This window comes from Schistocerca serialis, chromosome 2 (assembly GCF_023864345.2).
Source record: "Schistocerca serialis cubense isolate TAMUIC-IGC-003099 chromosome 2, iqSchSeri2.2, whole genome shotgun sequence".
In the NCBI taxonomy this organism is placed as follows: domain Eukaryota; kingdom Metazoa; phylum Arthropoda; class Insecta; order Orthoptera; family Acrididae; genus Schistocerca; species Schistocerca serialis.
Window position 1 is genome coordinate 703,693,869 of NC_064639.1, and position 18,386 is coordinate 703,712,254.

At 40.6% G+C, this 18,386-nt stretch overlaps 1 protein-coding gene across 1 annotated transcript in view; it reads right to left on the reverse strand.

Moving 5' to 3' along the window:
* Positions 1 to 18,386, reverse strand: part of LOC126457852 (TAF5-like RNA polymerase II p300/CBP-associated factor-associated factor 65 kDa subunit 5L) — a 154,145-nt gene that overhangs the window by 10,612 nt on the left and 125,147 nt on the right. Inside the window, exons 9-11 of the mRNA XM_050094492.1 lie at positions 17,284 to 17,431; positions 12,562 to 12,730; positions 2,366 to 2,909 (exon numbers count right to left, since the gene is read on the reverse strand). Of these exons, the coding sequence (XP_049950449.1) occupies positions 2,366 to 2,909; positions 12,562 to 12,730; positions 17,284 to 17,431 (861 nt within the window). The remainder of the gene's footprint in view (positions 1 to 2,365; positions 2,910 to 12,561; positions 12,731 to 17,283; positions 17,432 to 18,386) is intronic.

Genomic DNA, 18,386 nt, shown 5'->3' on the forward strand with positions numbered 1-18,386 from the left:
ATCACAACAGTAGACCATCACCTTGACCTTCTCAGGTAATGTGTCACCCTCGAAGGCCAAGATGAAGGCACCGGTGGCAACTTGATGATCCCTCGGACCCCGGTGGACGCGCCTGACAAAATGGACACCTCGTCGCTCTAAGTTGGTGCGCAGCTCGTCATCAGACTGTAAAAGAAGATCTCTGTGAAAAATAATGCCCTGGACCATATTTAAACTTTTATGCGGGGTGATAGTAACAGAAACAATCCCCAGCTTCGTACAAGCGAGCAAGGCTTGTGACTGGGCAGAGGATGCTGTTTTTATTAAGACTGACCCTGACCGCATTTTGGACAAGCCCTCCACCTCCCCGAACTTGTCCTCTAAATGTTCTACAAAGAACTGAGGCTTCACAGACACAAACGATTCCCCCGTCAGCTCTGGTACAGACGAGATACCGGGGCAAATACCTTTCGGTGTCATTCATAGCCTTTCGTTCCTCCCATGGTGTGGCCAGGGATGGGAACGATTTGGGGTCATACACATTAGCCTTAAAGTGAGCTTTGGAACGCTTAGAGACTGCTGGCAGCTGGCCGCCAGCGAGAGATGATGTACCACGCTTCATTGCAGGTCATCCGCTCTGATGCCACCAACTCCGACCAAGGGCCCTCCCCACGGGTGCCACCCAGCCGCAGCAATAGCCATCTGGCAGGATGGCCATTGCCGGGAGTCCTGATGCCCCAGGGAGACGGGCATCTACTCCTTGGCATACGTGGGGAGTTAACGGTGCAGACATCAGTAGAGCGATCCCTGTGTTGTCAGGGGTACATGGCGGCCCCACCACAACGGACTGGCTACCGTGCTGGATGTTAGGTGACATGTGGTTGTCGTCAGTGCAGAAAGTGGCACTGCACAGCGCAAGGTGGAAAGTGCACGCAGGAACGTATCCATGCCCAAAAGATGGAGAGCGGGCAGCACTGCAATGCAACGACAAACAAGCTGGCGAAAGTTCTGATCGCAAGATGGATACAATGCACCAAGTAAGGCGCCCTTCCCCAATCAGCTCACTCTTCGGAAGAATTTTGAGATATGGAGGTCAAACCCAACAGGGGACCATCACATAAGGCCGAAACGTTTGAGAGTGCTTTTAGTCGCCTCGTACGACAGGCAGGAATACCGCATACCTATTCTTACCCCCGAACCCGCAGGGGTGGGGGGGTGGTGGGGAGGGGGGGGGGGGGGGGCCTGTAAGAATAGACAAAACCGATGTGCATGAAACTGTCACCAAGGATTTACAAATGAAGACTGAGTGTGTCAAGTTGGCCCTAAAGTGTTAACTGATAGCCATGAGAAATGTCTACTTGTCCAGCAAGATCTTTTGAACTGTGTTCAAAGCAACTCTGTGGATGCTACTAACAACAATCAAATTTTTAGTTCAACACAGAGACAAAATGCAGAGGCACAAAATTTTACCTATATATCTCTCCGCATAAAAAAAAAAAAAAAAAAAAAAAAAAAAAAAAAACCATATCTAAGGCTGTTGAGAGCAAAAGCAATGTTCACTGTATGCTTCAGAGCAAGGGTGTTGTCCACTGTTTGTACCTGATAGGCAACTGTCAATATTTTGCTCATATGGAAGTGCTTAACAGTCAAACAGAGATCAAACACATCAGAAAAAGACACTGCAGCTAACTAGCTACTGCACCACAACACTGATCCCAGCCAAATAAGCCTTTTGGTCTGAGAGTATCTCTTCTTCTCTTGGCTACATTGCTGAACCTCTGTATAGTCCGGTTTCTCTTGTGTCACTGTATTAAAACAATGTCATTTGAAAATAGTGGACAATATGAAAGACTTCAGCAATGATCCTACATGCTGTTCCAGAAAAACTCTTTCAAGGATGCCTAGTAAGTATGGAAATTTCTGACAAAGATGGGTTAATGCCCAAGGGCTCTACTTTGAAGAATTTTAATCATTTAAACTCATATGTTCAATTTTTAATTCCACACAATTCTTTTCAGACAGACAAGAATAATAACTTTGGCTTCTCCCCCTCTTCCCTCTGTTTCATCCCTTTCTCAACACTTCCAGCCTCTGCTGTGGTTGATACAGATCTATTACTGCTGATAATAAGTGGTACACAGAGAGGGAAATGGAAGAGGCACAAGATCACACAATAAGTGATTATATTTCTATCACATTAAGCAGTTATGTCACACTGACTAGCAGACTGAAACATTATCATCATTAAACACTGATAAAGTGTGAACCATTGTAAAAACACAAAGCAATACGGTATCCTAATTTATACTGTGTTCATATCACCACAATAATGCACACATGCTACAATGAAATATGGGACAACCAGAAATATTTGAAAGGTACGAACCTAGCCACTGGAGCACTGGCAGTTTCTGTTGTGTTCTCAGACACTTCTGCTGTTGGGACACCAGTTGATGGTCCTTCCATGGGGTCATCAGAAACTGTGTCATAAGTTGTTGCAGAAGATGGCCCTGCAATAGGCTGTCCAGCAACCACTGGGGCAGGACCAGGTGATGCAGAGCTTGTTGAAGGCGTTGCAGATGATGATATGTTAGATGGAGTAGCTTCAGCACTGACACTCACAACAGTATGTGATGCACTCGGAGAAGTGGGACCATGGCTTTCTACCGATGTACTAGCAGTCTCTGTCCGAGTTTCTGCATTCTTAGCAGCATCTGTTTCACCTCCCTCACCATCTTCTCCAGTTCCCATTTCCCTGTTCACACAACGAGCCACATTCCACTGCCTTATGGTCCCATCTAATGCACAGGAAGCAAGATACTCACTGTCAGGTGTCCACGATAAACTCACAACAGCATTAGAGTGTCCTTTAAACTCAGCCACAGTAGATGCAGACGGAATATCCCATATCTTGATTCGTTTGTCTTCACCTGAAATCAAGGGTAAAACTGAAGAATTCAGGGTTCTGGTACATGGTTGTAATTTGCCACAAAATTCCATGAATAATGCTATTCCAATTGTTTGTTCAATAACCATTTGACATATTTACATTTAATTTCTATTTTGTTTAGATAAGTGAGTGCAATGGGCAGGGCTTTGCTGTAATTAATTGTTACAGGCAGCAAATAGAATTCATGGAGAAATTTTGATACTGATCAGATGTGATTGTAAAGAGGATTGTAACAGTGACTACATTAAGAGAAGCAAAGTCTGTAAGACATTCAAGATGTTTTACGATCTTAGAACTGTAATCTTTGAGCAGCAAAACATGCAGTAAGTATACTGATTATAACGTACAACACATATGTAAATTAGACACTGGTTATATTACAAACAGAAAATGGCCACTGTAGAAGTCGTTGCTTGCAGGGAACCTTTAAATTACTGTGTTGTTATAGTAGTATTCGATAACGACAACAGAGTTATGATATGATCAGTTGTTACAATTGAGCACATTCTAAGTAATGATGGCAACAGAATGTAAGATCTATCCACACAAGAAGAATCAAGATCTACAAAACAAGGATAATAATTCGCTGAGTGTTCAAGCTACCATTGATATACATGATCAGTAAACTAGAGAAAAATCAACAGTGTGTCGTATCTCACTGAAGAACTTGAAATTTTGAGCACTAGTCAGATGCCTGTAAAGGAACTCTGGCTCGAGTTTAAAAGAATAGTTGACTACACATTGGACAGGTATGTCCCAAGTAGAACAGTTCATAATGGAAGAGAACCTCCATGGTATACAGTCGCTGCAAAAGAAATTGAGATTACTGGCATAATAGGTGTACAACAAAACATAGGGCCAAAGAAATTCTGATCGTATGTAAAGGCTGTTAATGGCACCAACATCAGTGTCCAGTCCCTTGTGAATGAGACAGCAACTGAAATTGAGGGTAGCAAAGCAAAAGCTGAAATGCATAACTCCGTTTTCAAATGTTTCTTTACAAAGTAAAACCCAGGAGATTTGCCCCAATTTAATCCTCGTACCGCTGAAAAGATGAATGAAATAAATATTAGTGTCAGTGGTGTTGACAAACATCTGAAATCGTTAAAACTAAACAAAGCTCCAGGCCCTGATGGAATCCATGTTAGATTCCATACCGAATTTGTGGCTGAGTTACTCCTCCTTCTAACTATAATCTATCTAAGTTCTTGGAAAAAGGCACAGGTCATACCCGTCTACAAGAATAGTAGTAGAAGTGATCCACAGAACTTCCATCCAATATCTTTGACACAGATTTGTTGTAGAATCTTAGAATACATTCTGAGCTCAAACATAATAAGATATCTCGAACAGAATGACCTCCTCAAAGCCAACCAACATGGATTTTGAAAACATTGATCATGTGAAACCCAACTCGCACTTTTCTCACATGAAATACTGGAAGCTTCGGATCAAGGCAATCAGGTAGATGCAGTGTTTCTTGATTTCCGAAAAGCATTTCACTCAGTACTACACTCATGCATATTGTTGAAAGTACAATCACATGAGGAATCAAATGAAATTTGTGACTGGACTGATGTCTTTTTGGTAGGGAGGTCATCTTATCCTGGATGGAGAGTTATTGTCAGATGTAGAAGTAGCTTCCGGTGTGCCCCTGGGAAGTATGTTGGGACCCTTGCTGTACATATTGTATATTAATGATCTTGCTGACAATATTAATAGTAAGAATCAGGCTTTTGCAGATGAGGCAGTTATCTTTAATGAAGCTGCATAAATATTCAGTCAGATCTTGATAAGATTTCAATGTGGTGCAGAGATTGGAAACTAGCTCTAAATGTTCAGAAATATAAAGTTTTACAAAAAAAGGTAGTATCCTATGACTATAATATCAATGAGTAATTGTTGAAACTGGCCAACTCATATAAATACCTGAGTGTAATACTTTGTAGGAACATGAAATGGAATGATCACGTAGGTTCAGTCATGGGTAAAGCAGGTGGTAGACTTCGATTTTTTGGTAGAATACTGGTGAAGTGCAATCACCCAAGTGCAATCCCTCCTAGAATATTGCTCAAGTGTGTGAGACCCGTACCAGATATGACTGACAGGAGATATGAATGTATACAGAAAAGGGCAGCACGAATAGTCGCAGGTTTCTTTAATCCATGAGAGAGTGTCACAGAGATACTGAAGGAACTGAACTGGCAAATTATCCTGAGAAAGTCTATTAACTAATTTTAAAAACCGGCTTTAAATGATTACTCTGGGGATATACCGTATTTACTCGAATCTAAGCTGCACTTTTTTTCGGTTTTTGTAATCCAAAAAAACCGGCTGCGGCTTAGAATCGAGTGCAAAGCAAGCGGAAGTTCTGAAAAATGAAACTTCCTGGCAGATATCAGCGCACACTCTGCTGCAGAGTGAAAATCTCATTCTGGTTCTGAAAAATGTTGGTAGGTGCCGCCACAACTAACTTCTGCCGTCGAATATATGTAGCGCTACACAGGCAAGCTTTGTAGGCACAAAGATAAATACTGGCGCCAAAACCGATGCGCCAGTAAAAAAAAAAAAAAAAAAAAAAAAACAACGGGTGCAAGACGAGCTTTTTTTCTCCACCCCGAGTTTCGACCACTGCATTTTCATACATTATCCAACGAAATAAATACAAATTCCGTATTGTTCATCTTCCAATGTAGCAGAATTTCAATGTACTATGAAAATCCAACTGGCAAGACTGTTTAGGATGTTTGTCAATATGGCGAACTCTACGTTCTCAATTTTTTCCTACCTGTGAGAAGAGATGGTTGCTAATAGGAACCTGATGAAATGTGAATCACATGCAGTATTCTCTTCACCATAAGAATAATACGAAAATAAACATTTTGCCACGTATTTTTCATGTTTGCTGCTATCTCGTTTAAATCCTGTCTGCCTAATAAACTACGAAACTAGAGTGAGACAACAGCAAACGCGGAAGAATATACGTATCGTGTCATGTTTATATTCGTATTATTCTTATGCCTAATAGTGATACAGTCAGAAATGAAGCACGGCAACTGACTAGATTTTTAAACCTAAGATGACTAATTTCTGTGCAGAATTTGATGTACTAAAGAAGCGGCTGCAAAGATTTTCAAACAGAGAAAAATTTTCACCTAACTCTCGTTCAGAACATGTTCTATCATACGCAGTCTATTATTTGGTTCTTGTTGATCATTATCAAAGAAAGCAGCAGTGTAAGTAACAACAAATAGTAGTCTCTTGCCATTGTTTCGCTAATGAGACGATTCCTTTCTTTTTTTTTTTTTGTAAGTGGCGGTAGCACGCACAAAAGCAAGCCATGCTGCGAGCCGCGACAGGCCGTAAACACGCACTATCAGAATGCGACAAACAATGCATGACACAGTACAGTAATGCATTTTCAGCTTAAGAGTGACGTAAACACCTATGACAAAGAAAACGGCAATTATCAGATCGAAGCAAACTAAGCAATCGATTCAAACCAGACGAAGCACATGAAAAAAGAAGGGTACCCGAATAAATACGGACAGAGCGCCTGACGCATAGCAATGGCTACCTGGTAAAGCTTAACTGTTATGCTTACGACTCGAAGCAAACTACTGTAGCTGTATCGTCATTCATTCGACCTAAATTGTGTCTCATATTACAATGGACCAACTTTGTTTCGATTTGGAGGTGCGGCCTAAAACTTTTCTCTCCCCTTGAATTTCGAGTCTAAAATTACAGGTGCGGCTTAGATTCGGGAAATTTTTTTTCCTTTATTTCGAGTCTCATTTTTCCGGTGTGGCTTAGATTCGAGTGCGGCTTAGATTCAAGTAAATACGGTACTACAACCCCCTACATATCACTCATGTAACTATCGAGAGGATAAGGTTAGACTAATTATCGCATGTACAGAGATATTCAAAGATCCTTCTTCCCACACTCCAAACATGAATGGAACAGGAAGAAACCCTGATCACTGGTACAATGGAACGTACCCTGTACTATACATCTCATAGTGGTTTGCATAGCATACACGTAGATATCAATTTGTAGCTTCTCATCATTAGTAGGAGATGTAAATGTAGACTAGGAGACTACAACAACGAATACTGTACAAATCTCCACAATCTGTCTACTCAATTGAGTAGTTGCTTAAATGAGATAATTATGTGCAACAATATTATCCCCACAATCTTTGAGGCCTTTGAAGTATATGAACGTACAATTTTTTTTAACCTAAAATGCTTTTCTGTGTGTGGCCATGACAGTTCATCACTATTTTTTGTGTGATACCCTGATGATTAACCATGACAGAATTTTATCTATTCATTCTTTAAAAGATTAGTACTTCAGAACTTCCTTTCAGCTGGATGGATTAACTCAAACACTGGATGCAGGTTTGTGTCACATAGATGGGACTATGGTGCTATTTATATGCATTTCACTGTAGAGTTCGCTGAAGAACGTTACTGCCAAAAACTGAATCCTGGCGAAACAATAGGACTTTAAATTTTGTATTTTATTAATGGGTGGTAATATTCTCATGAAGTTAATTGTTTTCAATAATATAATATCATGATGTTAATTGTTTTCAAATAATAGTTTCTTGTGTGTGTGTGTGTGTGTGTGTGTGTGTGTGTGTGTGTGTGTGTGTGTGTTTTGACGTATGTACAATAGAAGTGTCATTAACGTTACAGTTGCAAATAAATACATTACATAACTGTCTTAGGATTTCTAGGCCTACCACACAAAAATTAGTCTATACTAAGTTTTACAGTAACACATTTCAATTTCAGGTGTCAACTTCACTGTTTTGTAGAAATTGCTACTTCATGTAAGCAGAAAGACTTTTCTAATTTTACTAATTGTATGACACTGGTACAAGATTTAATGTTGGCAATTATCCTGGTTTGCAACTGTACTTTTATAGATCGGTTTACTAAGATCTTGGTACAGCTGCAGGGAACCCTCATTCAACACAGCCAGTAACTCATGTTCAGTATCAAAGGTAACGTAATTTTATGCTTATAATGCATAATTAGTAACAGCAATTGGACAGAGGTTTTTTTTATTGTAGTATCATGATAATCCTCCTTTTTACTTAGTTTGGTTTGTTTCTTCCCTATTCTGCAGTAATCCTTTTTATATCTAAGTACCTACTACAGTCAATCTCCTCAATTATCTTTTTCAAGTACTCTAATCCTTATCTGCTCCTACCTAATTGTTGGACAGGGATTGGAACCATCGTCCTCCCAACAGCGAGTCTAGTTTGCTAACCACTGCAACACATCACTCCATGATTTGTGGGTCCACCTTACAAGAAGAAAGTGTAGGATGATTGTTCTTAATCTCTTTGGTTTTAATGTTAAACTTAGTTGAAATTTAGTACTACACAGCCTGCCACTCCAATTAATAGTTCAAGTTATCTGTGGCTTCAGAAAGAATGGCAACATTGTCTGCGAACCTTTAAACTGATATACATTCCCCATGTAGTTTTGCTTGTGTCACAAGTAATCCTAGATGTATAAAATTGGATTTAAAAATCTCATAACATACACAAGTCTAACACTGCATGTAAGAACCATGGCTGCCAAGACAACTATATAATGGTTTTATAATAGAAAAGGAGTGTGTTGGAGTATATGTGTTGTTATATAGGTCACAACTGCTCCAATTTCTAACTACAGCATAATTTTGGTTGATTTTATCCACAATATTTTTGTCTATATGTACTATATCTAAAAACAAAGATGATGTGACTTACCAAACGAAATCGCTAGCATGTCGATAGACACACAAACAAACACAAACACACACACAAAATTCAAGCCTTCGCAACCAACGGTTGCTTCGTCAGGAAAGAGGGAAGGAGAGGGAAAGATGAAAGGATGTGGGTTTTAAGGGAGAGGGTAAGGAGTCATTCCAATCCCGGGAGCAGAAAGACTTACCTTAGGGGGGAAAAAAGGACAGGTACACACTCACGCACACACACACATATCCATCCGCACATACACAGACACAAGCAGACATTTGTAAAGACAAAGAGTTTGGGCAGATGTGTCAGTCAAGGCAAAGATGTTGTTGAATGACAGGTGATGTATGAGCGGCGGCAACTTGAAATTAGCGGAGGTTGAGGCCTGGTTAGTAACGAGAAGAGAGGATATACTGAAGGGCAAGTTCCCATCTCCGGATTTCTAACAGGTTGGTGTCAATGGGAAGTATCCAGATGACCCGGACGGTGTAACACTGTGCCAAGATGTGCTGGCCATGCACCAAGGCATGTTTAGCCACAGGGTAGGCAGGTCAGTTGGTAAATCATGTGGGTGCTTTCACACGTGGCTCTGCCTTTGATCGTGTACACCTTCCGGGTTACAGGACTGGAGTAGGTGGTGGTGGGAGGGTGCATGGGACAGGTTTTACACCAGTGGCAGTTACAAGGGTAGGAGTCAGAGGGTAGGGAAGGTGGTTTGGCGATTTCATAGGGATGAACCAAGAGGTTACGAAGGTTAGGTGGATGGCGGAAAGACACTCTTGGTGGAGTGGGGAGGATTTCATGAAGGACGGATCTCATTTCAGGGCAGGATTTGAGGAAGTCGTATCCCTGCTGGAGAGCCACAATCAGAGTCTGATCCAGTCCCGGAAAGTATCCTGTCACAAGTGGGGCACTTTTGGGGTTCTTCTGTGGGAGGTTCTGGGTTTGAGGGGATGAGAAAGTGGCTCTGGTAATTTGCTTCTGTACCAGGTCGGGAGGGTAGTTGCGGGATGCGAAAGCTGTTTTCAGGTTCTTGGTGTAATGGTTCAGGGATTCCGGATTGGAGCAGATTCGTTTGCCACGAAGACCTAGGCTGTAGGGAAGGGACCGTTTGATGTGGAATGGGTGGCAGCTGTCATAATGGAGGTACTGTTGCTTGTTGGTGGGTTTGATGTGGCCTCCCTTCATCAAACACAACAACCACTTTCTCGAACGCCTGGAATCCTTACGCAATCTGTTACCCCGGAAACCATCCTTGTAACCATTGAGACCACTTCCATATACACAAATATTCCGCACGTCCAGGGCCTCGCTGCGATGGAGCACTTCCTTTTACGCCAATCACCTGCCACCCTACCTAAAACCTCTTTCCTCATTACCTTAGCCAGCTTCATCCTGACTCACAACTTCTGCACTTTCGAAGGTCAGACATACCAACAATTAAAGCGAACAGCCATGGGTACCAGGATGGCCCCCTTGTATGCCAACCTATTTATGGGTCGCTTAGAGGAAGCCTTCTTGGTTACCCAGGCCTGCCAACCCAAAGTTTGGTACAGATTTATTGATGACATCTTCAAGATCTGGACTCACAGTGAAGAAGAAATCCAGAATTTCCTCTCCAACCTCAACTCCTTTGGTTCCATCACATTCACCTGGTCCTACTCCAAATCCCATGCCACTTTCCTTGACGTCGGCCTCCATCTGTCCAATGGCCAGCTTCACACGTCCGTCCACATCAAACCCACCAACAAGCAACAGTACCTCCATTATGACAGCTGCCACCCATTCCACATCAAACGGTCCCTTCCCTACAGCCTAGGTCTTCGTGGCAAATGAATCTGCTCCAATCCGGAATCCCTGAACCATTATACCAACAACCTGAAAACAGCTTTCGCATCCCGCAACTACCCTCCCGACCTGGTACAGAAGCAAATTACCAGAGCCACTTCCTCATCCCCTCAAACCCAGAACCTTCCACAGAAGAACCCCAAAAGTGCCCCACTTGTGACAGGATACTTTCCGGGACTGGATCAGACTCTGATTGTGGCTCTCCAGCAGGGATACGACTTCCTCAAATCCTGCCCTGAAATGAGATCCATCGCTCATGAAATCCTCCTCACTCCACCAAGAGTGTCTTTCCGCCATCCACCTAACCTTCGTAACCTCTTGGTTCATCCCTATGAAATCGCCACACCACCTTCCCTACCCTCTGACTCCTACCCTTGTAACTGCCCCTGGTGTAAAACTTGTCCCATGCACCCTCCCACCACCACCTACTCCAGTCCTGTAACCCGGAAGGTGTACACGATCAAAGGCAGAGCCACGTGTGAAAGCACCCACGTGATTTACCAACTGACCTGCCTACACTGTGAAGCTTTGTATGTGGGAATGACCAGCAACAAACTGTCCATTCGCATGAATGGACACAGGCAGACAGTGTTTGTTGGTAATGAGGATCACCCTGTGGCTAAACATGCCTTGGTGCACAGCCAGCACATCTTGGCACAGTGTTACACCGTCCGGGTTATCTGGATACTTCCCACTAACACCAACCTGTCAGAACTCCGGAGATGGGAACTTGCCCTTCAGTATATCCTCTCTTCTCATTACCCACCAGGCCTCAACCTCTGCTAATTTCAAGTTGCCGCCGCTCATACCTCACCTGTCATTCAACAACATCTTTGCCTCGACTGACATCTCTGCCCAAACTCTTTGTCTTTACAAATGTCTGCTTGTGTCTGTGTATGTGCAGATGGATATGTGGGTTTGTGCGAGTGTATACCTGTCCTTTTTTCCCCCCTAAGGTAAGTCTTTCCGCTCCCAGGATTGGAATGACTCCTTACCCTCTCCCTTAAAACCAACATCCTTTCGTCTTTCCCTCTCCTTCCCTCTTTCCTGACGAAGCAACCGTTGGTTGCAAAAGCTTGAATTTTGTGTGTATGCTTGTGTGTTTGTTTGTGTGTCTATCGACATGCCAGCGATTTCGTTTGGTAAGTCACATCATCTTTGTGTTTAGAGATATTTTTCCCACGTGGAATGTTTCCCTCTGTTATATTCATGTCTATATGCGCTGTTTGATCTGTTTTAACAATAGTGTAGACAGAAGATACATTTATGAGGGTCTAGCGGGGTACGCAATTCAGGAGATGTCATCAGTGACAGTCTTTTTGTTTTGCCTATCTGCGACTCAGCATCTCCACTACATGTTGAGTAGAAACTTTCTTTCTCATAATATTGTTACATTCCATCTGTATTCCATTGTTTCATCTTCTTTCTCTTATTTTTACTTATTTTTTTTAATTCACTATTGCGAGCAAATTTCACTGAAATACTGTGCAGAGGCATGGAATCATTAACCAAGCTGATTAGCTGGAAATATATCTTCTATCCATCATGTTAGGAAAACATCAGAAAACAAATAGTATCCACTGTTCAAACAAATTTCGGGATTGCAGCCGGCCGTCTTTCAATACTTCGCACGATATTTCAACTGGGCACCTGCAAGTCATCTTCAGGTGAGCCGTCGCAGACTATCCACTATTAGTCACACATATTTTATGATGTAAATATTGTAAGCGACATGTAACTTGCCTCTGACTTACCATGTTAAAAATCAATCAAATGATTAACCTGATGTACCATAAATCAAGAAATGAAGGAATAACACTTTCTCTTTAATGGGGCGTGTGTGGGTACAAAGATCTCTGACAGAGTGCGGATAGTGGAGTAACTGTCAGCTATGAACAGCAAAATCTGATCTCAAGATACAGGAAGAGTGATAGTATGATTCTACACAAATGTAAACTAAACTTGATTTTTGCTTCATGATCCTTGCATTTTACTATATAATAATAAAAGTCAACTAGGGACTTACCGGCTGAAGCAATGTATTTCCCATTTGGACTGCATCTCACAACTTGGACTGCTGCTCGATGACCTGCATATATTCGTATCAACTTTCCCTCTGACACAGTCCATAACCTGACAGTTTTGTCAGTTGATCCAGTAGCTATATATTTACAACTAGGATGGTATGATACAGACTGGAACAAAAATTAAAAGGAATGATGATACCTGTTTTAAATACTGAAATTTAAATCATCAATCAATTCATCTTCTTCCTCTTATTTTTACCCACTTTTAAAGTTTCTAAAGCACATCCTATTTGGTTCCAGAGCTAAACCTCTCAAATCCAAAGTGTTCATCTACAATATATAAGTAACAACGTATTTTGAGACATCAGAGTGAGAAACTGTTACGTAATTTGCCACTCACATGTTGTTGCAGTGTAATCTCTCTCTCTCTCTCTCTCTCTCTCTCTCTCTCTCTCTCTCTCTCTGATTCTGTAAGTTACCCTTTCAACAAAAATTTTTAATCAGTTAATCGTGGTATTGAACATGTGGAGACAATACATATAGATTAAATTTGAAACTAAGCTGAAGTTCCTTCTGGGCAATTTCTCCCATTCCAAAGAAGAGTTTTAACATAGAAACTTGTGGCTTACTTTGTGCAAAAGTGTGTCAAATATATTTGTGTTGATAACTAGATATTGTGTACCTTTACATGAACTCATCAGTGCATGGATCGCATGCAGTGATATTTAACTACCAATTAAGCTAATATTCTGTGAGCTGACTTGTTCAATGTCTCTATGATCTATTGCAAAGTGGCCCATGGATCATGTAACTGGCGTCCCTCTAGCACCACGACATTCATTACAATTATTTTTTCTACATTTTACATTTTAGCCTTAGGTAAATAAGACATCCTTTTAATATCTGCTTCATTCTAAAACTCTTTCGTATATGTGTTGGATACCTTCAACTATATCACATGTCAAGTTACTGGTCATTTGGCACTGTGAGGCTTTTAACAGTTGGATCAAATTATTTCGCTATATACAGGATTCTTTTTTAAGGATGTAGTTCTGGTCAAAATTAGATGAAAAGTTCCTTTAATGATATGTTCAGTAACCAATACCTGTTGGGACATGGATAAATCTGTTTTCTCATTCGCGTCTGCCTGTTACATAGAAAGATACAGTATAGGCAATGTTGCACATGGTTACCACACATCCGGACACATCTTTTAACCCTCCTTCGCAATGAAGCATGCACTCTTTTAAATACACTGACTTCTTTCAGGCGGTGTCACATGCATTGAGCAATGCCTTTAAATGTACCCATAGCTAGAAATCCAACAAATTCTGTTCTGGTGTATGGGCTGGCCATGCTGCTGGACCTCCTAGACCAATCTATCACCCAGGAAATGTTGCGGTAAGGTACTGCTTGTAAGATCTGTACAAAATGGTGTGGTGACTACTCATGCATAAACCACACTCATTGTCTTTCAGCAAGCATAATGTTCCTCAACAGTGTTAGTAATTCATCATGTAGAAATCGGTGGTATACAGATACCGTAGAACTGTTTGGCACAGTTTGTGACCCTCCGAGTCTATCATTGACAATCTCTGCTCATATACTAATACCAAAGCGATTCTGATGCCTCAGTTCCCTGACTGCTAGAAGATCTGCACTCCCCTTGTGTGTGTACTGTGGTAATTTATTATGCCATCTCTCATAAATCCTGCCTCATTTGAAAATAAAATGCAAGTTGTGAATAGCAGATTTTCAGCAATCTGTTATAGAAACCAGTGGCAGAACTGTAATCAGGAATGGTGGTCCACTGGCCAAATGGCTTGCAAATGTTGCATACAATAGGGATAAAGCAACTGCTTGTGCAGAACTGATCACACAAGAGAAAAGTTGATAATTCTTTGTACACTTGTTTCAGGATCACCATGTGCATGTTGCAATACCTGCTCCTATATCTCTGACATGCAAACTGTGAAAGGCTACAGGGGCCCTTTATCCTTATTGTGAATGATCCAATGCCTGCAATTTCCTGGAATAGCCTGCTGGATATTCTTATAGATGAAATGGCACATTATGGATGTCATTCAGTTTACACCTCACAGGTCTGCAGATTGCTGCTGTTGACTAACCCATAAAAGAATACTTGACTGCCATTTCGTTCATGGAATAGGAGGCCTTCTTTCCACCATTTACAGTACAGTTCATGGACTGTGCACAAAATCACTAGTCTTATTCTACTAATGTAGTGCACAGATATAACAGCCTCAACTGACTGATGCAGCAGGTTGTTGCACTGCTACGCCTGGCATCAGCACTATAATCAGTGTACTGCAAGCTATGACCATTCATGCATGTGCAATTAACTGCTATAGTAAGGCAGCCTACATCACCAAATACTGCACATTAGTCACCATAAGTAAAATCCATATCTCACCAGGTAGCGGTCTCTGAACACAGAATTACAGGAACTTGTCTTCTAGTTTTGATAAATATGTCACACTTTTTTTTAAACATCCAGTATGTCACTGAAGTAGGCAACAACTTCAGTTAACAATGGAACCAAGTTCATTCACAACTAAGTTTCAGGAGGTACAGTTTGTAATCATCATTAAATAAATTCAGTATCCACCTGCGGGTAACCTATCTCCAGCAACTGTATATCTACAAGCTACAGTAGTTGTTGTTGTTGTTGTTGTTGTTGTAGTCTTCAGTCCTGCGACTGGTTTGATGCGGCTCTCCATGCTACTCTATCCAGTGCAAGCTACTCCATCTCCCAGCACCTACTGCAACCTACATCCTTCTGAATCTGCTTAGTGTATTCATCTCTTGGTCTCCCTTTACGTTTTTTACCCTCCACGCTGCCCTCCAACACTAAATTGGTGATCCCTTGATGCCTCAGAACATGTCCTACCAACCGAGCCAGTCTTCTAGTCAAGTTGTGCCACAAACTTCTCTTCTCTCCCATCCTATTCAATACTTCCTCATTAGTTATGTGATCTACCCATCTAATCTTCAGCATTCTTCTGTAGCACCACATTTCGAAAGCTTCTATTCTCTTCTTGTCCAAACTATTTATCGTCCATGTTTCACTTCCATACATGGCTGCACTCCATACAAACACTTTCAGAAACGACTTCCTAACACTTAAATCTATACTCGAAGTTAACAAATTTCTCTTCTTCAGAAATGCTTTCCTTGCCATTGCCAGTCTACATTTTATATCCTCTCTACTTCGACCATCATCAGTTATTTTGCTCCCCAAATAGCAAAACTCCTTTACTACTTTAAGTTAATCTAATTCCCTCAGCATCACCCGACTTAATTCGACTACATTCCATTATCCTCGTTTTGCTTTTGTTGATGTTCATCTTATATCCTCCTTTCAAGACACTATCCATTCCGTTCAACTGCTCTTCCAAGTCCTTTGTTGTCTCTGACAGAATTACAATGTCATCGGCGAACCTCAAAGTTTTTATTTCTTCTCCATGTATTTTAATACCTACTCCGAATTTTTCTTTTGTTTCCTTTACTGCTTGCTCAATATAGAGAGGAAATAACATCGGGGAGAGGCTACAACCCTGTCTCACTCCCTTCCCAACCACTGCTTCCCTTTGATGTCCCTCGACTCTTATAACTGCCATCTGGCTTCTGTACAAATAGTAAATAGCCTTTCGCTCCCTGTCCCTGCCACCTTCGGAATTTGAAAGAGAGTATTCCAGTCAACATTGTCAAAAGCTTTCTCTAAGTCGACAAATGCTAGAAATGTAGGTTTGCCTTTCCTTAAGCTAGTTTCTAAGATAAGTCGTAGGCTCAGTATGACACAGGAACTGGACAAAGGCTGACTAATGGTATGTTTAAGTGAATCATAATGTGTTACTGATTTGAAAGAATCTTGGCAACTTTGTTGTATTGTATGCAAGTGCTTACTACTAAAATGTTTGCCATTATACACAGGTAAAAGCACAAGTAAATCTGTCCAAATAAAAATGAGAAACATAGCAACATCAGGAAAAAGTAAGTTGCCTCTGTTTTGAAAAGTGAAATATTTATTTACATAAAAACAATCATTGTAATCAACCTTATGATGCATATACTTGACGAATTTGTGAATCTGAGTAACCAGGAGCAGCAGAAGTAGTTATTAAGTTGGTAAAAGGATACCAATCAAAACGTAGGTTGGGGACAATCAAAACGTAGGTGGGGGACAACTCTCACAGACCTTTCCAAAGAGTATAAGTTACACTTGGGTTTTACTACACTAAAAACGATATTGATTATTTCAGTAAACACTACTTTATACATATCAACAATGTGTCTTGTTATGCTTAAAATTTTATTTTTTGTAATAATTCACTAACTGAAGTTTAGCCAGCACTTTTCAACTATTTCAATCACTACAATATAAACTATGATTTTGTACACAAAGGCAAGTGCAAGAACGTGTGTAACAGTTATTCAGATCATCATATAGCAGAGATGCTGAGTCGCAGATAGGCACTTTAAGAGTGAAAATCTTTTTGTTGTGCCTATCTGCGACTCAGCACCTCCGCTATATGGTGAGTAGCAACTTTCCTTCTCATAACATTGTTACATTCCACCCTCGATTTTCCATTGTTTGAGTTCTCAACTATATACAATGTAGTTATGTTATTATTACTTCTCTCACAAAATGTTTGCTAAGTGAGGAAGACATAATACACAAATAAGTGCAGTGGACTTACCTCAACATCTTGTGTATGTCCGATGAACACACGCAAAGCATAAGTCCTATCAAGTGACCAGAGTCTGGCAGTATAATCACTGGATCCCGTGACAGCAAACATCCCCAGAGAGTCTACATCAAGAGACCAGATAGGTCTGTTGTGCCCTCTGTAAATATATAGATAATAATCTGAAGGTTCATTATCAGAGGCACTCAACAAACAAATACTAAGTATACCAGAACTTCATTAGCACCTCAATATCCACAAAAGCATAATCATGTCACAATATTAACATATTGTGACATGATGTGAACTTGAGAACTGCAGCTCTTGATTTAAGTATGCAGTATCATTCCATTTCTTTTACACACACGTTGTATGGCACTCGTCATTACCTCGTGCAAAATTGTACTAATATTGAAAGCCAATCTAAACTGATTTGACAAGAAATAATAACTCAACAGTAATTCTGGAGTATAACAATGAGATTAATTTCTAAAAACAATGAAGAAGTAAGTTAGCTGTTCAATCAAGTTTTTACATACCCTGGATCCTTCAGCTGTCAAAAATATGATAAAACCAATGAAATGGAACGCTACTTAGCCATTCTAGGTCATTATAAAGTTTACATTCAAGCAAGGGTTGGATGTTGGTGTGAGCTGGATTATCTAACAGATGGTGTGGTGTAAAAATTTTGAAGAGGGTTCACAACACATGACAAAAACATTGTCAAAATGATCCAGAAAAAGAATGATGATGAAGCATTTCCAAATCATCTACAAACAAAAAAATTAGAGAAATGTTCTGCAGAGAAAATGCTGAGCCGTATTAAATGATGATTAACAACATACAAACTAAATACATTAGATTCATGTAAAGGGCCATCACTAAAACTACACATTGCATTATGATTATCTCCTAAAACAAATTGCCATGAAAGGTAGACATGTAACTATGATAGCTTGCACAATCTCACCACAGATAAATTGCTGCAGGTATTCAATGTTTTTTACCAACAACAATATTGTGTAACACAAGTAACTGATATTCAGTATTTCTATAAATTACACATTATTTTTATTGTTTAGTTAATTCTGTCATATTTGTTATGTGTGAATGAG